The 25,750-nt window shown below is 37.4% G+C and overlaps 1 protein-coding gene across 11 annotated transcripts in view; it reads right to left on the bottom strand.

Moving 5' to 3' along the window:
• Nucleotides 1-662: 662 nt before the first annotated feature.
• KLHL13 (kelch like family member 13) overlaps nucleotides 663-25,750 on the bottom strand; it is a 189,197-nt gene continuing 164,109 nt past the window's right edge. For all 11 annotated transcript variants that reach the window (XM_089323802.1, XM_008272916.5, XM_008272917.5 and 8 more), the window contains 3 exons: nucleotides 17,738-18,533; nucleotides 4,559-4,672; nucleotides 663-2,254 (listed from right to left, as the gene is read on the bottom strand). In XM_089323802.1, the coding sequence (XP_089179928.1) occupies nucleotides 1,767-2,254; nucleotides 4,559-4,672; nucleotides 17,738-18,533 (1,398 nt within the window). In that variant the 3' untranslated portion in view covers nucleotides 663-1,766. The remainder of the gene's footprint in view (nucleotides 2,255-4,558; nucleotides 4,673-17,737; nucleotides 18,534-25,750) is intronic.

Here is a 25,750-nt window from a genome sequence, read left to right as displayed (position 1 = left end):
ATAAAGTAGGAATCAAAATATGGTCTGAACATAATTCTCAAACCATCTTTTAAAACAAATTTTCATACATTATGTATTAACATATCATCCCTGCTTTTAAAATATTATATTTACCTATGAAACAAGTATATCAAAATGTTTTAAAAATTCTTTTTGTGTGTGTGTGTGTGTGCTCATTCCATTCTTTGTACTTTTAGGCATTATTTGAAACACTGTAAAAGAAAAGGCAAAATAAAAGCAAAAAAAAAAAAAATAGCAAACACAGAACAAAACATTTTTCCTTTAGGATCCTAGGTTAAAAACAAATCTCTAAGGTCATTATATACAATCCCTACCTATGAGGAAAGATGGAACTTCTTGAAGATCAAGGAAACTGATCTTAGAGATATAACTGCTGTTATGGTTCAGGCAAGTCTGGCAATTCTATGGAGATGAATGAGAGCCAGTTAACCCATCAAAATCAACCAGCAATATGTTTTGACCAATGAGGTTATTCATGACCAAACTCTTTTTCCCTTGCATAAAAGTCATAAATGTTTAGTCATCCAAACTGCTCAGTGCTCCAAGTTGTGATCATATGAATCTTACCATTACAAAGAAAAGTATATTTAAAAGAATGGAGTCAAATCAGACAATAATGAGATGCCTCAGACCAAAATGACATTAAATGTTTTTTTTTTTTTTATTGAACAGAAAAAAAAGATAAAACATGGAAGTTGAATTCACTGAGCAAAAGCAGCTCTCCAGGTGAAGCTGCTATACTTTGTGCTGAACAACCGTATGAACTGAGAGTATACAGAATACATATAATATATAAGTTACCTCAACAGCAAAGGAGAAGAAGTAGAATACAGTTTTTGAAGATAAAATTTGGTGAAGTGACAAATTTAGTTGCTCAAATTTTCTAGCCCTTATCCACCTAAATTCAGTATGGTTCTACATACATGCATTCAGCATGTGCATACTGAATTCCCATTTTAATAGAAGCTGCTTTGGAGGAAGATTTTTTAAAATTTCATATTTACTTGATGTGCCACTCAATTTTTAAAACTCTGCATTTGATATAGGTATGTGTGTGTGTATTTACACACACTTTCAAAACCCCAAATCTTTGTTGATATGTAAAAGGGTCATGCTGTATTTTTAAATTAGAATTGGAGAATTCCAGTCATTTCTCCTGTGTGTCTAAGAAACTTCATATGTTCTCAATGCACCCACACAGTTAGGTGGGTTGACAGTTATGTCAAAAATACTTTATGAAAAGAGGGAGGTTGCTCATGCGAATTGGCAACCTTTGTGTATGGTTTCCTGTTGGAGCAGCCTGCCTCCCTTTGACATCTCACAGTCAAAGATGAAAGGAAAACTGTTTACTTTGAAGTCTAGTGAACACAGTTGTACATTTTCTATCATCCACCTTCAACTTGGCTTATTGGGCTTAATAATGTAAGATGACAAATACGTTACACCCAGTACACAGCATTTAAAAAGTACTGAAGAAACATTTTTATAGACAATACCTTTTTTTTTTTCATATGTTAAACATCAGCTTCTATGGGAAACATTGCCAGAATGGTTTTGTTACCACTTTATAAACATTCTAAGCCAAACAAACAGCACAAAGAACATCAAAGTCATCTTTTTTCCAATAGCTGTATCAATTACTGGAGGCTAATCCTAACATATATACTACTAAAGGGGAGAAAAAGAAGAGAACTCGTGACACATTGCAAAGATAGGACTACAGCATCTTAGTTGTACGAATGATCTTAAGGTGCAGAAAGAGGAGACTCTCTAGAAGGTGATGGTGTGGTTTCCTCAGGTGGAAAAACTGTAAGTGTGCAAGCTCGAATGCCACCCAGGGACTCTGGGAGATCAAAAACCTTATGCCATTCATCTTTATCGGGATCATATTTCTGCACTATCTCTACCATACAACGGTTATTCCAAGAGTACCCACCAACCACATATATTTTATTTTCAAAGACAGCGACCCCAACATCACTCTGCCCTCTTAACATGGCAGCAATTGGGGTCCACTGATCAAGGATAGGTGAATAGTATTCACAGCTTAGGACATCATCGTAATCACTGGTTCCTCTGAAGTGATTGCCGCCAATGACATAGAGCCTTTCTCCCACTGTACACATACAATGCAGACCTCGCACAGTGGTCATTGGCGCCTTCTGGATCCATTTGTCAGTATCAGGGTCAAAGCACATGAGCTCCTTTTGGAAAGTATCATGAGTAATTCCTCCTAAAGAATGAAAAGAATAAGCATAAGGGATTATGTTAAAAAGGCAGAAGTAAGTAATGGCTCACCGTCATAATCAATTTTTAGCAACACATTAAGAAACATCAACAGTGTTCTTAAAATGTCTAAACTCTATAAATAATTTTTCTGGAAATTATATTTTCATCTTATTAAAGGATAAAAAATTGCTTGTACTATTGGGAGACCCCATGGTATTTAAGAGGCTTTACTGAACTGAAGATAGAGTTTGGCCACTATTGGGTCTGTGATAAATCCCAACTACAAAGCAACACTCACTCCTTGCTATATTTTAGTGAGTACTCTCTGGGTACCAAGTAATGGGCCAGAGTACATTAAATTCCAATTGCCCATTTCCTCAACTTGCCAAATAAGAATATCTGCTTCTTGTTATGCCGTTAGTGTGATGTTCAGGTCAGATACTTATGGAAATGCTTTGAAAAGATCTCTTTAAACAAATAAGGTTATAAAATGCTCTGAACTATTTATTCTTAGGGAGGTTTTGGTGGGTTGGGTGAGGAAGGGTAATATCATCTGTGTCAGAACAATTAAAAAGGTAAAAATTATAATGCTCAATATATGTGAAATTTCATACATGCAGAAATTTATTTTTGATCTGTTACATTCATATCATCTGCTAAGTGTATTCTTGGATCACATATAAATTGGCCTCTAAAATGAAAGCATCAGGGCTGACACTGTGGTACAGTGGGTTACATTTCCACTTGCAACACCAGCATCCCATAGAAGAGTGCTGGGTCAAGTCCTGGATGCTCTGCTTCTGATCCAGATTCCTAGTAATGCGCCTGGGAAATCAATAGAAGATAGCCCCTGCTACCCATGTGGGAGACCTGAATGGGGGTCCTGGCTTTAGCCTGGAGCAGCCCTGACTTGTGCAGCCATCTGGAGAATACACCAGTGGCTGGAAGCATGTGCATGCACTCTGTCACTCTACCTTTCAAAAATATATACATAATGTTTTTAATGTTAGTATCAGACTGTATCTTCTACAGACAAGGGAAAGAACTGAGATAATGTTTAACCAAATCATTTTAATCTATATTATAGAGTGTCTAGATAGCAATCACTATTTACTTCTGCTCTTTAAACACTTTTTATTCTGAATTTTTAATTCTGATTTATAGAATTCCCAGAAAGTGAAACAGTACTCATTGTTGGAAAATCAGCAGTTTTTCCTATTCTATTCATGGTCAGGAATATCATTTGCGCAATATATACCAATTATGCCAAAGCATCAATAAAACAATTCTGGTGTCATTTCCCCCCGCCCCCCAGAGGATTTGTAGCTCTCATTATAATGGTATAGTAGCTACACATATAAAATAGGGAAATGGTGTAAATCATTGACTAGTGGAGCCTATGGTTTCTGGGATGGCTATTTCAATATTAAATATCCCATAGTTGCTCATGCATTGATACCAGAAACCTGCTAATCACATGCCACAGGCCTATCACTGATCCTTCTTGATTACATAAGGCAGCATTCAAAGAATCAGACCACAAACATCACCTTAACACCCTTGTTCTCCAATAATCTAACTGTTGGTCTGCCACTGGCAGGCCTCCAATTAGGGAACATAACTTTCACAAGTAGACTGTGTCAGGGCCAAATGATAAGAAACTGCCTTACAAATAAATATCAACACCAGAGGTGATCAAGTAAAGACTTCTTTCTGAATTCTATGGAAGGGTTATTTGAACATCAACAATTTGAGAATGAAAGTTGTTTCTAGGACAGTGGAAATAAACCTCAAACATCATAGAATTTTATAATAGAAACATATCTACATGTACCAAAAATACAGATAAATACCACGGAATTAGAATCCCATTATAATTCTAGCAAGAAAGGAAACACATACATGTTATGAGTTATGCTAAAAGAGAATAGACATCATGTGTTATCATTTGGGAGCATACTTTAGGCATTATGTTATATGATGATTTATTTCCTCACATGGGTTAGCTGCATTTTAAATAAAAAACATCATTGCAATAGAGAACACATGAATGGTATTTGTTATAATACAGAGTAATGGAATGGAAAGCAAATTAGAGAATCTGAACACTTTTTAGTTTCTTCTAAGTTATACAATTTATAGCAGGAATGGTTGGCTGCTGGTCTTGTGAACTTACAGAATGCTTATTCACAGGAAAATTAACACACAAAATGCCTTCTAAAATAAACATTAACATTTTGATGTAAAAAAGATCATAGAGCTAAAAGCTCACATTTTTTGTGTGTGTGTCCACATGGCAATTATTTACCTGAAATATACATCACTCCTCCATATACAGTTCCAGCATGGCCATAGTGGGGCTCACTCATTTTGGCAACATAGGTCCACTCGTTTGTTCTTGGATTGTAACATTCTACTGTAGCTGTTGCAAAAAAAAAAAAAAGTCAAGAGAATTATCTTTAATTTAAAATCTAGCAGTGACTTTTTTTCTTTAGGTGGAAGAACAATAACATCAAATATCTGAAACATATCTATTACAGATATGAGAGATCCTTCTGAGGCACTATTAATCTTTGAGACTACATTAGTAATGTAAATCATTCATACATGTTACATTAAGAGCAGACAATGTAAGAATCTAACACACTACTGTCACTGAAGAAATTGCTAAGAATTCTTTTCTTTTGGAATCTGGTTATATCTTTATAATTTGACATTTCTCAAATTTTTTTGCTCTAAAATATGAGAAGGTGAAAAACTCAACTCTGGGACCCCATGTTGACATACCATATAGGAACAAACATTAATGTATATGAAGCAAAATTTTAAGTTAAGAATGAAAGTATACACAGTGAAGCCTATTACTTTACTTCAATTCTAGATCACAAAATGGACACTAAATTAAATATCTTTACATTTATATATTAAAGTTAATAGTTTTTACATTTCCCACTACTACTGCAGCAAGTACTATTCTTAACCTGAAGATGACTGGCAGCATATAATGTTATGATCTTAATTATGGGCAGACATTGTGACATAGCAGGTTAAGTTGCTGCTTGGGACACTGACATCCCATATGGGAGTGCCAGGGATCAAGTCTTGCCTCTGCTTCTTCCCATCCGGCTTCCCACTAATGCACCTGGAAGATAGCAGATGATACTTGGGTTCCTGCCACCCATATGGGGAGACTCTGATTGAGCTCCTGGCTCTCTTCCTTTCCATCTGTAATTCTGCCTTTGAAATAAATAAACCAACCTTTAAAAAGACCTTTATTATAACTACTTCCTCTCTGTAGTAAATGTATCATCTCTAGTATAAAGTGTTTTGGAGAAGTGACCTCAACTTTTTAAAATATCTTTCAATCTGTTATAACTGCAAGAAAAAAAAAACAATGACAGTTCAGATAGAAAATGCAATCTTTGTTAAAGGCAGAAAGAAATAAAGCTTTCATGAGGACTCTGGTCAAAAACACAAAGTCAAAATTGACTGAAAGCTGATAATAATTATTGTAGATTCTGCCAATTGCTAATCCAATTTCTTATCTTCCCCAACTTTTCTTTTTCCCAAAAGAACTACAACCCTTCTCAGGGAAGCACTGCAACAAGCCCCAAACAACATTCAACTTAGTAAGTTCCCTGGAATCTTTGGTCAATCATATGACACATATTTTTAGGCAGTGATATATAAGTAGAAGTCTATTGAGTGGGACTATTTGATCAAGCCACTGGAATAAGTTTTAGCCATTTGTGACCAAATGCAATTCAAATTGATGAATCCATCTTTGAAAATATTCCCTATTTGAAAAACAACACTGACAAGAGGTAGAGGATAAGGTGGACCTGCAGAAAGCAGAAAAAGAAGAGGGTAGAGTCACTTTTCTGTTATAATCAATAATTTCATTTCTTCATCAAGTTCACTATATGATGTTCTTTTTTCTCCTCCAACACACCTATATCACACCATTTTCAATAGCCTCTACCAGTTTCCTTTTCTATTTGAAATAAGGCTGGACATCGAAAGCCCAAGACTTTGAAATTTTCATTTTGATATACTCTCTTGCTGGCTTTGTTCATTTTATTTCATGCCTGGCTCCTAATCAACTCTCATATATTTGAAAAACTTCCATCAAACAGCAGGTTCCTACAAAATCATTCCCCCAAAATAAAGGGCTATTTCCACAATTAATAGAAAGTTAAACTGCCCCTTGTCCTGTTTTTTACTATTTCCTGTCACTGAATGTCTTAAGAAAAAATAAGTGACAAATAACTACATATTTAAGGAATGCAGTGTAATGTTTTGATACATGTATACATTGTGCAATGAATAAATCAGAATTATATCTAGCACCTCAAATATTTATCATTTCTTCGTGGTGAGACATCATTTTTAAAATGTTCATTTCTATTTGCCTTTACCATGACTTATCCAACAATCAAAATCCTACAGAAAATATATCACTACCTTTTTCTCAACACTCAACAGAGGATCTAGTGTATTGATTGGCTTGCCATTAGCAATGTGATTAATGGGAAGATTTTCGTGTAGTAAAGTAATGTACTCACACATCCTGAAACAGAAAAAGAATTTTTAAAGACTTCCAGAGATAATTTTCTCCACCTATTTCAAGTCACACACTGTACTCTTCTTAGTGTAGGACTCTGACTCTGCCTTTAATTTTGAAATTTATATATTGTAACTGTCCTTTCTTATGTCAAATTCAAATTCTGATGTGACTTCCATTAGTTCCCTCTCATTCTTTTTATAGTGGAATAGAAGCTGAATAGATATTTACTCTATTATTAATATTTTCCTACAGAGAAAGATAATACTATTTGTCTGTCAGAGAGATAATTACATTTTTTCCCTAAGGGAAATTACAAGAATCTACTTGTATTTTCTCATACTGGAGTCTCTCAGTGCAAGGCGGCTGTTAACTGCTAACAATATAGCTGTACAACAGTTCGTCAATCCTAAATAATCTCCTTTAGTTTTCCCTATCCTTTCATCTTTATTGTCAACCTTTAGAGTTTCTCCATGTAGAACTGTTATTAAAACCAATGGAATTTAGTTTTAATTAAGAAGTAGATGTACATGCTCTTATTTCCATTTTTTGGATCTCTAAGACAGTTGGATACGTTAGTGACAACTTTCAAGGTATGGATGATGTGAGACAAGGAGTTGGAGACACAGAGCAGTACTTCCAGCATGGACTGAGAGTTGGAAATGGTTAGGAGGCAACTGGGAAATTCTACAGACATCAGCAAATCCCAGCCCATGGACCTACTCTAATTGACTATCTGTTTTTGTATGACTACCCCAAAAGATAAAAAATATGAATGGTTTTACATTTTTAAAGAGTTAGAAAATAAAACTATTTTGTACCATATAAAAATTATATGAGAGGCCGGTCCTGTGGCATAGCAGGTAAAGCCGCCACCTTCAGTGCTGGCATCCCAAATAGGTGCCAGTTTGAGTCCCAGCTGCTCCACTTCCCATCCAGCTCTCTGCTATGACCTGTCAAAGCAGTGGAAGATGGCCCAATTCTTGAGCCCCTGTACCCATGTGGGAGACCTGGAAGAAGCTCCCGACTCCTGGCTTCAGATCTGCATAGCTCTGGCCGTTGTAGCCATCTGGAGAGTGAACCAGTGGATGGAAGATCTATCTCTCTCGCTCTCTGCCTCTGCCTCTCTGTAATACTGTCTTTCAAATAAATAAATAAATCTTTAAAACATCACACGAAATTCAAATGTCAGTGGTCATCAGTAAAGCTTTACTGGAGCACAGCATTACCCATTTGTCTATGGCTGCTTTTGCACAACAGAGTTAGTTGTGACAAAGGTTGAATGGCCCACAAGGCTAAAAATAGACATACTTAGGACCCTTTACAGAAGTTTTCTGATACCTATCATGGTGGGAATGCATGTGGAAGTGGGAGATCATAATGAAACACAGGAACCCAGCATGGGGTAGGGAGGCCAATTGAGACTTCCCAATAGGTACCACCTCTTAAAGGTCCCACCACCTCTTCATGCTGCCATGAGTCAAGCTCTCAATGCATCAACACATGGTGGGGATAACATAGCATCCGCTTATCTTAGTCCAATCAAAATACAATTGTTGAGAGATCCTTTTAAAACAGAAATATGATCATGTCATTCCTATATGTAAATAGGTCCAAGGCTTTCCATGTTCCTCAGATTGAAAGTCATTTTTCACCAATAGCTACCACAATCTAGAAGCACTTCTGCCACCATTTACGCACTTGCTTGCTTCACTCTAGCCACTCTGTCCTCTTCGTTGTTCTTGGAGCACTGAAAAAAAAACCCCTATCTCAGGAAGTTTACACTTGCACTCCTTGGAATGCTTTTCTACCATATATACCTACAGCTCATTACTTAAATCTTTGAATTCTCTGTTCAAATAGCATACCAAGATGAAACCTTACATTATCACTATTAAAATTATAACCTATTTTCCTATAAATCCTCATTGTTGCCCTTGTCTTCTATATTCCAAAATTCTAAATGACTATAGTATGTTTTGCTTATTATGTCTTACTAGAATGTAAATACCATGAGGGCAGGCATTGTATCCCATCATGTAGAATTCTGCCTGCTGCATATTGTCACTATTTACAAATAAATGAATGAACACTATGAGAAACGGTGACTTGATCAGCCCTTGCCCTGACTGTTGATGAACAACTTAATATGCTATCCCTCTTAGTATTTTTGTTTGTTTGTTCTACTTAATACTTTTGGTTGAATACTGTAATCAATACACAATTATTCTTAAGTGCTGAAACTTAACTGAAAAGTGATCGCTGTTAAATATAAGAGTGGGAATAAGAGAGGGAAGAGATGTGCAATTCGGGACATGCTCAAGCTGACTTACCTCAAACGGTAGAGTTAGAAACATACCAGGGGATTCCAATTCAATCCCATCAAGGTGGCATGTACCAATGCCATCTCACTAGTCCCAGTGATCAATTTCTGTTCACAATTGATCATAATGATAGGACTAAGAACCAAAGGGATCACATAAACAAGAACAGTGTCTGCAAATACTAGCTCATAGAATCAAAAAGGGAGAGAACGATCCAACATGGGAAGTGAGAAACACAGCAAACCCATAGAATGGCAGATGTCCTAAACAGCACTCTGGACTAAGAATCAGCCCTTAAGGCATGCGGATCCGGCTGAAAAGCCCATGAGAGTATTTCAGGCATGGAAAGCCAAGACACTCTGGGGAAAAAAAAAAAAAAAAACCTAAATGAAAGATCTCCACGAGTGAGATTCCAGTGGAAAGAACAGGTCATCAAAGAAGGAGGTACCTTTCTCTGAAGGGAGGAGAGAACTTCCACTTTGACTGTGGCCTTGTCTAAATATGATCAGAGTCGGTGAACTCAGGGGGTTTCCATAGCCTTGGCAACTCAGGACAAGAGCCTAGGGTGATTACTGATGCCATAAACAAGAGTGTCAATTTGTTAAGTCAACAACAGGAGTCACTGTGCACTTACTCCTCATGTAGGATCTCTGTCCTTAGTGTGCTGTACATTGAGATTTAATGCTATAACTAGTACTCAAACAGTATTTTTCACTTTATGTTTCTGTGTGGGAGCAAACTGTTGAAATCTTTTCTTAATGTATGCTAAACTGATCTTCTGTATATAAAGAGAATCAAAAATGAATCTTGATGTGAATGGAAGGGGAGAGGGAGTGGGAAAGGGGAGGGTTGCGGGTGGGAGGGACGTTATGTGGGGGAAACCACTGTAATCCATAAGCTGTACTTTGGAAATTTATATTCATTAAATAAAAGTTTAAAAAAACAAGCAAATACGGAAAAGTTGTTGAATATATCTGTTCTCATTGAGCTCTTCTTTGTACTTTCTGCATTATTTTAAATATTTTAAAATAAAAGTCAAAACTACAAAAAAAAAAGAATGAATTTTTAAAAAGCTTGATGATACCTAATCTAGTGAATCAGCTTTGGTAGTCTGGTGGCCTACTGTTTACATTAGGGAATCTCTCCAATTTAAGAATTATACTTTGGTTATTTTGCTTACAACAGGGGTTTTTATTTTCTCAACCGATTTCAGTGGATTTCATAATAGATCCCAAAGGATGATGTGGAACCTGTTGAATTTGGGCCTTCAGAAATATATTTGAAGAATGATGGTGCCTATGGGGGGTGGGGTGGGAGTTGGACTCTGGAATCTTATTGTGCTGGGTAGTGATCAAGAAGCTCCCAAATGCATTAAAGTGTAGGGAGGTACACGATGGATTTTGGTAATTTTATTGCGCATTTATTTGAAAAATATTTAACATGTTTTCTAAAGTTACTTCATTATTTTATGGTTTGCTTTATAAATATTTAACTAAATTAAAAGATATCTTAGCTGTCATATTCTTTTTCAATATAGAAAGACTCAATGGAAGATCAATTTCTTATATGACTTAATTTTGTAAGATGCCAGAAATAACTGACTCCTTTTTCACTTAAGTGACAGCTACTCTAAGGTTCCCCTAGCTTATCTTTGTATCTGGTGTCGAAGAAAATTTACATTTCCAGAAATTACATTTCAGCAAGAAGCCAGGCATACAGACACACAGACACATGTGCAGAGGTAAGACTTTTTTGATGTACCATGGTCTTAGCTTCTCCCTAGGTCCATGCACACCATAAAAATTTTATTTGTATAGCCTAAATAAAGGTATGATCAAATAGTCAACATGAACTTAAGAGGATCTTATGAAAAGCTCCTCTATTCACTTTCAAAATGAAACACAGAAGACTATTTTTCATCAGAAATGGAGAGATAGTATCTGAAAGTGAGGAGCAAAGAAGCTTGTACATAAGCTACTTGACCAATGGGGTCATCTATTTCTTGTTCCTAACTAGGTATGACAAAGGAGGAACTCAAAGCATGCAGAAATGGGTCAGCAAAAAGAAGCTTCTAGCTCTCTGTTTTATGTAATGATTATCCTTGGCCTGTGTCGCTCCCCGTCTTCGTGGGGGAACGACACAAGACCCTGCCTAGGCTTCATATCCGAGTCACGGCACCATTATGTCGCTCCCCCTCTTCGTGGAGGAACGACACAGGACCCTGCGCTGTTCTTTCGTCTGCTCAGCCCTCCCCGGGTTTGCTGCTGGTTCTTCCCGGGTTGGCTACTATCCCTTCCACCTCCGTGGAAGGGCGGTTCCCCCTGGCCACATTCCCCACTTCCGCAGGGGAGCGGCACACCGCCGGCCGGCTTTCTCGGGGGCTGCACGGGTTCCCTTAGATGTTCCCCATAGATGTTCCCGGTGCATGCCGTCTCTCTCCTCCTTTATAGTCCTCCTCCGCCAATCCCAACTCGGCTGCCCACACGCCGAGTACGCTGCTCTCCAATCAGGAGCAAGTCCTACAGTTTATTGGTTGAACTGGAGGCAGCTGTGCGGAAGCTGTTTACTTCTCTCCCAGCGCCATATTGTGGGAGAGCAGATGCATAGAATAAGTCTTAATTCCAGTAACTCAGTCCAGTCCGGGCTGCTCCCCACAGGCCTGAAGATTATAAAATTTTGGAATGATATGTATTCTAATTAATATTAGGAACAATATAATTAAAAGTTTTTGAGCCAAGCAAGATTTATTTAAGTCAAAAATCTCCTGACGGAGCAGCCAGGAGGGGGCCTCCAGAGAGGAAGACCCAAGGAACTGATAGAAGAGGAGTATTTTTTTTTTAATTTAAGGTAAACAAATTTCATGTAACTCATACATACAGATTTAGGAACATAGTGACACTTTCCACCCCTCGCTCCCTCCTGCCCATGCTATAACCATTCTTCCTCCTCCCTCATTCCCTCTCTTATTTTTAAAATGATCTATGTTCAGTTTCCTTTATACTCATAAGATTAACCCTACGCTAAGAGTTCAACAAATAGCAATTAAGAAAAAGAAACACTGTTCCTCACAATACAGACAAGAGCTTTAAACAATCATTGAATCTCAAAAACGTCAACCTCGAGCCGGCGCCGTGGCTCAATAGGCTAATCCTCCACCTTGCGGCGCCGGCACACCGGGTTCTAGTCCCGGTTGGGGCGCCGGATTCTGTCCCGGTTGCCCCTCTTCCAGGCCAGCTCCCTGCTATGGCCAGGGAGTGCAGTGGAGGATGGCCCAGGTGCTTGGGCCCTGCACCCCATGGGAGACCAGGAAAAGCACCTGGCTCCTGGCTCCTGCCAGGATCAGCGCGGTGCGCCGGCTGCAGCGGCGGCCATTGGAGGGTGAACCAACGGCAAAAGGAAGACCTTTCTCTCTCTGTCTCTCTCTCTCACTGTCCACTCTGCCTGTCAAAAAAAAAAAAAAAAAAAAAAAAAAAAAAAAAAAAAAAAACACAACACGTCAACCTCACTCCTGTACATTACATTTTTAGTCTATATTAGTTACCACAGATCAAGGGAAACATATGGTATTTGTTTCTGGGGCCAAGCTTATTCCATAAGCATAGTGGCTCCCAGTTACATCCATTTTGTTACAAAAGACAGGATTTCATTATTTTTTTATTTGACAGGTAGAGTTATAGGCAGTGAGAGAGAGAGACATTGGTTCACTCCCCAAATGGCCACCACGGCCAGTGCTGCACCGATCTGAAGCCAGGATCCAGGTGCTTCTTCCTGGCCTCCCATGCAGGTGCAGGAGCCCAAATACCTGGGCTTCTCCACTGCCCTCCCGGGCAACAGCAGAGAGATGGACCAGAAGAGGAGCGACCGGGACCAGAACCCGGAGCCCACATGGGATGCCGGCGCTTCAGGCAGAGGATTAACCAAGTGAGCCACGGCACCGGCCCCAGGATTTCATTATTTTTATGACTAAGTAGTATTCCATTATACACACACACACACACACACACATCACAATTTCTTTAACCAGGCATCAGTTGATGGACATCTGGGTTGATTACATATTTTAGCTTATTGTGACTTGAGTTGCAACAAACATGGGGGTACAGATAACTCTTTCATAAATTAAATTCATTTCCTTTGGGTAAATTCCCAGGAGTAGGATTGCTAGGTCATATGGTATATCTATTTTCAGCTTTCTGAGATATCTCCATACTGTCTTCTACAATGTCTGTACTAGTTTACATTCTCCCCAACAGTTGATTGGGGTACATTTTTCCCCATATCCCACATTTATTTTTGTTGATTTCTGTATGAGAGCCACTCTAACTGGGATGAGGTAAAACTTCAGTGGTTTTTATAATTTTTATTTCCATGATGGCTAGTGATCCTGAGCAGAACTATGAAACAAGACCCCCCTACCTTACACCTTACACAAAAATCAATACAAAATGGATCAATGATATAAATCTACAACCAGATACCTTCAAATTACTAGAGAAGAACATCAGGAAAACAACAAGACATTGGCATAGTCAGAGACTTCTTGGAAAAGATCCCAGAATCACAGGCAATCAAAGCCAAAATAGACAAATGGGATTGCATCAAGCTGAGAAGCTTCTGCACTGTAGAGGAGACACTCAGCAAAGTGAAGGGGCAACCAACAGAACAGCAGAAAATATTTATAAACTATGAAATTGATAAAGGATTTATATCCAGAATCTATAAAGAGTTCAAGAAACCGAACAAGAAGCAACCAGTAAAGAAATGGGCAAATGATGTGAACAGGCATTTTTCAAAAGAGGAAATTCAAATGGCCAACAGACTCATGAAAAATATATTGAAAACAGGAGCATATTAACAGGAGTGATATCAAGCTAAAAATGCCTTTGAAAAATGGAGATATTTCCTTCAAGAAATTTCAGGATTATCATTGCCTATCAAGGCTGATAACCTATAATTTGTGAACTTTGAAATATTATCTTATACAAGTGGCTTTTCTAACAAACCACCTTGTCACTCTTTGTACCTTCTGGATCATTTCCAGACAAACATAAATTTGTAATACTATAGAAACATGACAAAATAGATCAGAATAACTATACTATACTACAGGCACTAATGCTTCAAATGATTTTGACAATCTGACCATTAAAATGTACAGGAAAACCTATGTAGTGTATGACATCACTTAGTGCAACAATTTAGAAGTCTGGAATCAGATAAAATATCACTGTAACAACAAATAAATAAAATAACTGGGGGGGGTTAGTAACATTAGCACCATGTCATTAACAAGAAAGGGCATTTTTAAAAATTATTTTGTTTTTACCTTTAATTTTTATTTATTGGTAGGGAGTAGGGAAAGAAGGATTCCATCTGCTGGTTGACTTTCCAAATGCCTACGATGACAGGGGTTGGGCTAAGCTGGGCTGGGCTGGGCTGGAGCTGAAATCGAAACCTGAAGCCCAGAACTCAGTAATGTTGGTGACAGGAAGTCAATCACTTGACCCATCACTGCTGCATCATAGGGTCTGTATTAGCAGGAACCTGAGGTCAGGAGCCAGACTAGTACTCAAAGCAGGCACTATGACACAGAACATGAACGTGTTTACACTGAGACCGGGGGTGGGAAGTCATTTTTCTGCCAATGGCCATTTGGTTATCTACAACATCATTTGTGGCCCATACAAAATTATCACCTTAAAAATTAGCCGAGAGGCTGGCACTGTGGTACAGTAGGTTAATCCTCCGCCTGTGGCACCAGCTTCCCACGTGGACACGAGTTCGAGTCCTGGCTGCTCTACTTTCAATCCAGCTCTCTGCTATGGCTGGGAAGTCAATGGAAGATGGCCCAAGTCCTTGCAGCCTTGCACCCACATGGGAGACCCAGAAGTAGCTCCTGTCTCCTGGCTTCAAATTGGCACAGCTCCAACTGTTGAGACCATTTAGGGAATGAACCAGTGGATGGGAGACCTCTCTCTGTCACTCCCTCTCACTGTCTATAACTATTCTTCTCAAATAAATAAATAAAATCTTTTTAAAAAATTAGCCAATCACAAAGGGACAAATACCACTTGTTCTCCTTGATAGGTGACAACTAACTGAGCACCAAAAAGGAAACCTGTTAAAGTGAAATGAACACTATGAGAAACAGTGACTTGATCAGCCCTCACCCTGACTGTTGATGAGCAGCTTAATATGTTATCCCTCTTAGTATTTTTGTTTGTTTGTTCTACTTAATACTTTTGGTTGAATACTGTAATCAATACACAATTATTCTTAAGTGCTGAAACTTAACTGAAAAGTGATCGCTGTTAAATATAAGAGTGGGAATAAGAGAGGGAAGAGGTGTGCAATTCGGGACATGCTCAAGCTGACTTACCTCAAACGGTAGAGTTAGAAACATACCAGGGGATTCCAATTCAATCCCATCAAGGTGGCATGTACCAATGCCATCTCACTAGTCCCAGTGATCAATTTCTGTTCACAATTGATCATAATGATAGGACTAAGAACCAAAGGGATCACATAAACAAGAATAGTGTCTGCAAATACTAGCTCATAGAATCAAAAAGGGAGAGAACGATCCAACATGGGAAGTGAGAAACACAGCAGACCCATAGAATGGCAAATGTCCTAACAGCATTCTGGCCTCATAATCAGCCCTTAAGGCATGCGGATCAGGCTGAAATGCCCATGAGAGTATTTCAGGCATGGAAAGCCAAGACACTCTGGGGAAAAAAAAAAAAAAAAAAAACCTAAATGAAAGATCTCCACGAGTGAGATCCCAGTGGAAAGAATGGGTCATCAAAGAAGGAGGTACCTTTCTCTGAAGGGAGGAGAGAACTTCCATTTTGACTGTGGCCTTGTCTAAATATGATCAGAGTCAGTGAACTCAGGGGGTTTCCATAGCCTTGGCAATTCAGGACAAGAGCCTAGGGTGATTACTGATGCCATAAACAAGAGTGTCAATTTGTTAAGTCAACAACAGGAGTCACTGTGCACTTATTCCTCATCTAGGATCTTTGTCCTTAGTGTGCTGTACATTGAGATTTAATGCTATAACTAGTACTCAAACAGTATTTTTCACTTTATGTTTCTGTGTGGGAGCAAACTGTTGAAATCTTTACTTAATGTATGCTAAACTGATCTTTTGTATATAAAGAGAATCGAAAATGAATCTTGATGTGAATGGAAGGGGAGAGGGAGTGGATAAGGGGAGGGTTGCAGGTTGGAGGGACGTTATATGGGGGAAGCCATTGTAATCCATAAGCTGTACTTTGGAAATCTATATTCATTAAATAAAAGTTTAAAAAAATTAGCCTGCTATAGATTTAACTGAATACTACCTGTGGTAGCCTTGGCAGGGCCAGAACAAATGATTTCACTGGCCTTATAGGACTGGCAGGCCAGACTTTCCCCACCCATGCACCCAAAGACTCACCCCATGAAAGGAATTAATGAACAGGAAAGTATAAGAGCTGAATCTAGTTTTCTTTTTCTCCAGTAAATAGCTTGGTCTCAAATCCCTTAAATTATCTTTACTTTTTCAACTATTGGGGGGAAAAAAGGTTGAGAATTACTCTGAATCATCCAGAGCCAAGACCAATATTTTGAACTTTCTCAGCGTTGTGTAGCTTGAATATTAGTCAACTACAATGACTCTATAACAGGGAATAAGGGCATGTGAAAAAAATGTCAAATAATAATAGTAACAATGGATATATGCCACAATATGTGATATAAAATGCAGACTTCCTACTTCTCTTCTTGGATAAACTATATTACCTCATTTGTCTAATAATCAAATTCAATTTTTAGGGTTAATTTATGTAGCCAAAGCATTTTTACATTAAAGCATACATGTGACTAATCTTAATTTTTTTTTGTTGTTGAAAATATTGGAGAAAGAATTAGGTCTGTGCTGAGCATGTACAGACTCTTTCCCCTTGTGACTAATCTTAATTTAGGAACACAAGAAAGTGGCCATCAAATAACCAGATGAATTTATAGTAAATAAAGTTGTCTGACAGGTAACTAAGAGAGAATGATTTTAAAGCTATTACTCACATGTAATAAAACTCATAATAAATACACTTTGGATGATACTGAATTTCACGCATTTAATCTATGAAGAAAATCATCTTACTTTGTTGGTTCTAATAACTAATTATTAGAAAATTATGTAAAAAAAGCAAAAGTCAGTTTTCAGTAATGCAATATAATAACCTGTTTAGTAAAACATCATGTGGCCTTTTAAAGATGAAAATGGGAAAATCTGCCAAACTGATGTCTAAAATTCTATTAGAAGGTAAATTAGCCGAATATATTTTTCATTGTGCTTTCAAGATGAAGACTTTACATGCTGCACCAATATACCATCTTCAAGATACTAATGTATTTGTAAGATATAGTTTGTACCCTGGCCAAGAATAGCTGCCTTTGAATAGATTGCCTTTGATATTTTCTAAGAAAAGATAGTTTACAAATGAAACTATTTTTGTCTAAAATTTTACAGAACTGATTATGTTGTGATTTAGAAAAGAATTTTGCGATAAAGACAGAAATTAGTTTCTGTGCTTATATGAATGTACACACTTACGCAGTTCACCAGCTGCATTGCGTCCACCGACTGCATACAGATATCCTTTGAGGGCACTTAGGTGGAAGAAGGTGCGCTTTTCATTTAGTGAGGCAACTTGCATCCATTTGTTGTATCGGGGATCAAATCTGAAGACTGTATCAACTGCTGTTTTTCCTTTTGTGTCATAATTGCTCTGTCCACCAACGACATAGAGGAAATTTCCAATGACGGCGATGCCATGCTGGTACCTTGGGGCATCCATGGGCGCCAAGGATTTCCACTCGTGGGCCTTTTCATCATACATGCGCAGCTCCTTACTGACAACCAGCTGCTGTCTCAGCACTCCTCCTAGTGTAACCAAATGAGTGGTGTCAGACCGAATGGCAGTCCTGTCTGACTGCATCACTGGCTGCATATATGGCATCATTTGGTAATTGCTGGCTTCCAAAAGCAAATTCACACAAGTATTGTCAGTTCTCATGAAATCTACTGTTTGCACGTAATTAATGAGCTCCTGTGGTGTCATCAGTGGAAATCGTATGTTCTTCATCAATTTCGCAGCAAAGTCCATCCGAGGCTCTTCCAGGCGAAGCCAGCGACAGGTAGCCTTAAAGAGCTCAAGTTCAGTGCAATGCTTAAGGCTGTTACTGGAAAGCACAAAGGCAAGACGCTCAAAGGGGAGTTTCAAGAACTCCCCAGTACTCAGCAATGCAGGAAAATTCTTCAAGACAAAACTGTTGATATATTTATCCACTTCTGTCAGATTGTAGGTGTTGGCAATCCGCCCAACTTCGACACAATTGTCTAAAGTAATCTATGAAATCAATAACAAAAGTTAAAGCACAACTACTTTCATGACACACAGATCTTCACACAAATAACTGTTCTAGAAGAATAAGTTATACATTTTAATGTCCATTTGGGTGCAAATAAAGATTCCTCTCTCTAGGCATCAATGATCTAAACAGAACTTGCAAACCACTTTATCTAATTCACTAAAAGGGCTACTAAAATAAAACAATCAGTCATAAGTTTAGAAGTTACTCTAAAAAATAAGGTGGTAACTTGACTATGGCTAAAATAATTTTCTCTCCATGAAAATGTATATTGCTCCATAGATAAATATGGATAAAATTCTAATCAGATGGAAATTTTAAGATCGATTCTATTGTGGTTCATGTTATAACTGATCTTCTGTATATAAAGAGAATCGAAAATGAATCTTGATGTGAATGGAAGGGGAGAGGGAGTGGATAAGGGGAGGGTTGCGGGTTAGAGGGACATTATGGGGGGAAGCCATTGTAATCAATATTCTGTACTTTGGAAATTTATATTCATTAAATAAAAGGTAAAAAAAATGGGAAAAAAAGTACCACACAGCTATCAGATTCAGAAACAGGGAAACATTGATATCTGATTCTTAGATTCCCTTTTCATGCACATGAGTATCACTCATTATCATCACTCATTACACTTGCTTCCACAGTCATGGCTCATAGTGAAAATAACATAACAGGACAAATATTCCTAGGGTAAAGTTATTTTTCATATTATTCATCTGGAAATAAAAGGGAGGGAATAGCTTTCTTGAGGGCAGGAAGGGTGGATCTATATCAAACCATATATAAGTTTTGATATGTGCTTGCATCTGGGCAACATAGCTTTCCATAGCCACTCTCTTGCTCTTAGCATCTCTAGCTCTGTCCGAAATTAAAGTGAGCCTATAACCATGTACCCAGAATAGAGATGCATATGTCACAAAGTAGAAAGCAAGTAAAGGACAGAAGTAATAGGCCCTTCTGAAGAAGAACCTCTTTTCAATGCTCTAACTGGTCAAAAGGAAAAAAAAATTCAAAAATCCTAACAGCAAATAAAATGCAAGGAATAAACCAGGATAACAAACAATTATACCAATGTCAAAGCATGTATATAAAAAACAGACACACGTCAACATTTAAAGGAATCAATTTAAAAAAAAAAAATTGGGGGCAGGCGCTGTGGCATAGCAGGTAAAGCCACCACCTGCAATGCTGGAGTCCCATATGGGCACTGGTTCGAGGCCCAGCTGCTCTACTTCCAATCCATCTGTCTACTATGGCTTGGAAAAGCAGTAGAAGATGGCCCAAGTCCTCCATCGCTGTGGCGCAGTGAGTTAACGCCCTGGCCTGAAGCGTTGGCATCCCATATGGGCACCAGTTCTAGTCCTGGCAGCTCCTCTTCCAATCCAGCTTTCTGCTGTGGCCTGGGAAAGCAGTACAAGATGGCCAAAGTCCTTGGGCCCCTGCACCTGCGTGGGAGACCCGGAAGAAGCTCCTGGCTCCTGGCTTCGGATCGGCACAGCTCCGGTCATTGCGGCCATCTGGGGAGTGAACCATTGGATGGAAGACCTCTCTCTCTCTCTCTCTCTCTCTCTCTGCCTCTCCTCTCTCTGTGTAAATCTGACTTTCAAATAAACAAATAAATCCTTAAAAAAGAAGAAGATGGCCCAAGTCCTTGGGCCTCTGCACCCATGTGGGAGATTCAGAAGAAGCTCCTGGCTCCTGGCGTCAGATCAGCGCAGCTCCAGCCATTGTGGCCAATTGTGGAGTAAACCAGCAGATAGAAGAGCTCTCTCTCTCTCTCTGCCTCTCTTCTCTCTGTGTAACTCTGACTTTCAAATAAATAATAAAATAAACTTTACAAAAGTTTGTTAGTGTGTATTCTCAATGTCACACATCCCCTCATCAATGCATTTTTATTCTCATAACTATATTGTTAATAGATTGGCCAATGTTTAAGAAAATATTGGCGGGGCCAGTAATGTGACATAATGGGCAAATCCAATGCCTATAATGCCAGCATCCTACATGGGAACAGGCTCAAGTCCTAGTTGTTCCACTTCCAACCCAGCTGCATACGCCTACTAATGCGCCTAGGAAAGCAGTGGAAGATGGCCCAAGTGCTTGAGCCCCTGCACCCACATGGGAGACCTGGAAGAAGCTCCTGGTTCCTGCCTTTAGACTGCTTCAGCTCCAGCCATTGTAGCCATTTGGGGAGTGAACCAGTGGATGAATGACCTCTTTCTCTGTCTCTCCCTCTCTCTCTAACTCTGTCTTTCAAATAAATAAATAAATCTATAAAAAGAAATTCCCTATATTTAAAGAAAATTTTGGCTAATCCCCCTATTGACATTTCATTTAGAAGCTGGCATGAAGCTAAAAGCATTACTCTTCTGCACAAAATAACAGCCCAGTTAGAATAAAATGCCAGTGAAAGCTCTAAGGTTAACATACACTTATGGCTATTTTCACAGGTTGTATTACTCAAGGAGAAACTGGACCCTCATGTAGTTGATTTGCCTTACAAAAATACTAAAAAAGTTTATTAATATTTATTAGCTGTATATTTTTAAATACCTAAAACATAACTAAACAAAAAACCAAGGAAATAAATTAATAAATTATGGGCCTCAAGAAGTAAACACTTTAACACTATCAATACCTTAGATTTCTAATATGGTTACTAAAAATTCACATTAATTCAGATTTATTAGTATCATGTTGCTATCTCAGAAAATTTTAGTTGTATAAATGGAATTACATTCAATACACAATGGCCCAAATCACCCCAAAGGGAAGGGATTCTTGGTTAGAAAAATAGATCCAAATCCCAAGATTAGGAACAGTCCTTCCCCAGAGCAAGGGCAATTTGTATTTTGGAAAATGTTTACCAATATGGATAAACAAAGCTGATAACAACATAAATATAATCCCCAAGAATGCAGATTCCCATTATTGAATTTATACTTTAAGTGGACAAAATTCTGCCAGCAGTTAGTCACCAAATTTAAATAAAAATGTATAGCATATATACATAGGCTATATGTATACAAGATATAACATTAGGAACAAAACTGTATACACTAATTTAGAAATAAGATCAAGGTATTCAATTCTTCCCCCCTTTCCCTCTAACTTTATCCAGTGAGAAAGCAATTACTAAAATAGCAGATGAGAACAAAATTTAGCTTTTATTTAAAAGCACTGGGAAAATACCTTCTATTTTCAATGTAATGATTCACAAAGATACACAGGAGAAGACAAGACTTTGACAGACTACCCAGTCAACATATAGTTGACTACTCATTTCTTAAAAATCACCTAAGAGTGCTGTTTCATAACCTTCTAAGTGGTCACCTTCTTAATAGAAGGACTGTAGTTCATGCACAAGAGCTACCACACTATAGGTATATGGGAAAGGTTCACTACTATGAGTATCAACAATATAAAAATGAAAGATGCAACGGTAAGCATATTTTAAAAAGAATACCTGTTGAATTAATACTAGAAACATTTTTCAATGAGGCACATTAGGAAATTCTTATCAAGTGCATATAATCAAAAGAATTAACCATAGAACGCAGGATTTAAGAAGCAAAATCCTAAAAATTAACAATATATGTAGTCCAAAAAAGATAGAATAATGGTAAATGATTTTCAGTATAGAAAAGTATTATTTTATTACATTTCCTTTCAATTCACATCTCAGTCACAGTTCTTGACTCTTGAAAGTGTCTCAGTAGATCTCTAAACATTTAGCTTCTAGTATTTAAAAAGTGGTATGTGCAATAACACATCATATCCAGTTTATGTATATATTAGCATATATTACACTTTGAAAATATAAAATAAGTTCAAAGCTTATCTTAAAATCCCTGAACAGAAAAACTTCCAATTTAGTCTGAATTCATCTAATTTAATGTGAAAACCTAGCCAAAATTCCCAAAGAAGTAGCCTTGAAACAGAAATTAAGCCAAATAATTATACTGGCATTTGAAAGGATAGAGCAGCAAAAAAAGAACAAAATCCAGCAACCACATGTAGGAGCCCATAAGTTGTTTTGAAAATAATGAAATGCACATTTAAGTGGATTATATTTTGAATATTCAACTACCAGTACAGTATGAGTACCAACCAATCAAATGTGTGCCCGACCATAATCAACTAATAACATTGCCATCTGGGTACTAGGCTCAATATCAGCCCTGAAAATAAGCAAGTCAGACTGGTTTCCTGAGGGGAGGGAAACAGCTCTGATTCATTGTCAACTCTATCTATACAACTTTTCCGTCTAACTTGCATTAAACCTCCCCAAAGGTGAAAAACTTTATGTTAACATACATGTCTGTTAATTTTATGGATAAAACTAATTTAGACCAATGCAGGGATGGAACTATCAGGCCCGTGGGCTGTATAAGGCCCGCAAAATCATTTGGTCTGGTCCTGACAAGGCAACTGTAGGAGAGATTGTAAATTCAACAAATCTCTAGCAGTTTAATTTTTAAGTTGATCAATTTGTATGGCCTACAAATGATGTTGTAAATATTCAAATAGCCCTTAGCAGAAACAAATATTCTCCATCCCTGAATTAAGGAATCCAAAATATATGTACCTCAGAGGAAAAGCTCACATCAAGAATAATGTCTCCAAAGCAAAACAGTCTTTTGCAATGACTTCTGAGTGTTTTTTCCCTGAAACAATCATTTTCTCCCTTTTTCTCTTTCTTTTACCTCTCACCCACATACAAATCTCCATTATTTTCTGTCTCCAAGTATTCAGACTTCCAAATCACTTCAATAAAATTTCATTTCACTGTATGTTCTATAGCCCTATCATTGCTACTAACTATACAGGTGGAAGTAATGATAATTGTAGCAAAGAGAAAAAAGAAAATATAAAGAAAGAGTATCATACCAAGTATAAAGGCCAATGGCAACTTCATTCTGATTAAATACATTTTCATATAAAATAAATGACTTATTCCAAATCTTTATTCTATTTTTCTATACATCTGTGTATTTAAATTATATTTCCAGTTCAATTCCAAATATCCTAGTTCAGCAATCTGATGTTAAATTTGGTTTGTTTTGTAGGTGAGCCCAATCTTCCAAAAGAGTAACTTTGCAGGGCAAATGCCAATTTACAAACTTCAAATTGCAAGCAAATGATGAACAAAAAAACTTCACTTCAACCTGCTTCTAAATGAGGGAATGACTGCACAGTATTTAGCTTGTTGTAGTTGTACAATGTCACAAAGACAAAAGCTAAGTTAACATCTAAAGGCATGTATGACTAAACAAAGATAATTTTTCATTATCTCCATGATATGTGAATGTTTTTAGTTTAATGGAAATGTTTAACTTCTCTGATTTTTAGCCTTCCCTGTTTCACCATTTTGTATTCATTCATAGTCTTCTCCTCCATAACGACCAAGAAAATTGCATAGCAGGAACAAAAATTCCAGATCCTATAAACCCTAGCACTAATTTGCACCAAAAGAGGACAGTGCTACTGCAAAGGATAGCAAAGCTAGGAGGGGGTGAGTTCTTGTTCTACTGACATTGATACTGTCACAGAAAACTGGTATCTTTATCCCAAACACCATTGTGGCTTTAGTATCATTTTTAAAGCTATTGTTCAAAAATACTTTCTAACTGCCTTCTGGGTTATTTGTTAACTCACATTTCATGTACCACTGCTTCTCCTGATCCACACAAATGTGCTTTATGTGAGCTTTAATTGCACTGTATCATTAAAAATAAGAATATTTCCTCATAACATCTGACTTCACCACACAGTTCTTAAAATAAGAGATAATTACATTTAAAAAAAAATCTACAACCTAGCTTGTGAGAGAATTTTTTTTTAAAAAAAATCTTTCACTTGGGCTACTTGTAAAACAAAGAACACAACTCAAGGATATAACACTGTGCTGCCATAAAGCCTTTTAAAAGAGCATGTTGTTTAAAATTTTCCAAGTTATTGTGAGATATCAGTGCGAGTAATCCAAAATGGAAACAAACATACAGGAAAACACACTTTCAATGTCTTAGTTTTATTAGCTATTGACTGACGTCTTAAGATGAAGAGTACCTTGTTAAACTAAGGACTCATTCTCTTGAACTTTAGTGTTTTAAAACAGGTTCCATGTTCAAAAAATGTAAGGTTTTTAACAACAGCCATTATTTACCAATATTAAAGTTCATATGAGTTAAAATCAATTAGAGAACAATGTGTAATTCATCAGCATATTGAACTGGAAAACGTATCAAAATTACTACTGTCATAACTTTTTAATCACAAAATCAAAACCTATGAATCCTGGAAATGCTGGTGATATGTTTGTACAACAGAGGAATTTGGTTTCTGAGAAGCAAAATTTAAGTCTCAACTAAAATAAAACACCATCTTTAAAAGGGAAGTACATGACTGATGACTAAGCATTTAATAGATTGCTAGTTGTATGTGCCCTCTCTTATCTATTTTTTCCCAAAGAAACCATTTTTTAATACGTATAAATTTCATAAGTACAACTTTAGGACTATAGTGATGGTTCCCATTAAACCTGCCCTCCCACCCACCCACCTCCTCCTCTCTCTCCTATTCCCAGTCCCATTCTCCATTAAGATTCATTTTCAATTAAATTTATACTGAGGAAAGATTTCAACAATATGCACAGACACACACACACAAACTATTTGAGAACAAGTTTTACAGTTAATTCTCATAATACAACTCATTGAGGACAGAGGTCCTGCATGGGAAGTAAGTGCATAGTGACTCCTGTTGTTAATTTAAGTTAACACTCTTATGTATGACATCAGTGATCACCAGAGGCTCTTGACATGAGCCGCCTAGGCTACTGAAGCCTTTAGAATCCACAAACTCCATCAGTATTTATACGAGGCCATAAACAAAGTAGAAGTTCTATCCTCCCTTCATAGAAAAGTACATCCTTCTTTGACGGCCACTTATCTATTAAAAACAGGTAAACACTATTCAGGGAGTGATGTTTGTATGAAATCAAAACCCATATCCTTATCAGTTTGCGCATAAATACTAAACTCATAAATTAAAGGAAGAAAAACATCACCCAGTATATTTTTAAAGACTTCTAGAAGCTCAGATTACTTTTCCATGTAATTATAAGAAGTATATTTATATAAAATCATTAAGATGAATAAAACCAGATTAGAGTATATAACATTATCAA

Source organism: Oryctolagus cuniculus, chromosome X (assembly GCF_051225735.1).
Source record: "Oryctolagus cuniculus isolate XC-2025 breed Fujian yellow rabbit chromosome X, ASM5122573v1, whole genome shotgun sequence".
NCBI classification, from domain to species: domain Eukaryota; kingdom Metazoa; phylum Chordata; class Mammalia; order Lagomorpha; family Leporidae; genus Oryctolagus; species Oryctolagus cuniculus.
Note: the sequence above shows the minus strand (reverse complement) of the source record. Positions and strands in the feature narration are given on the sequence as shown.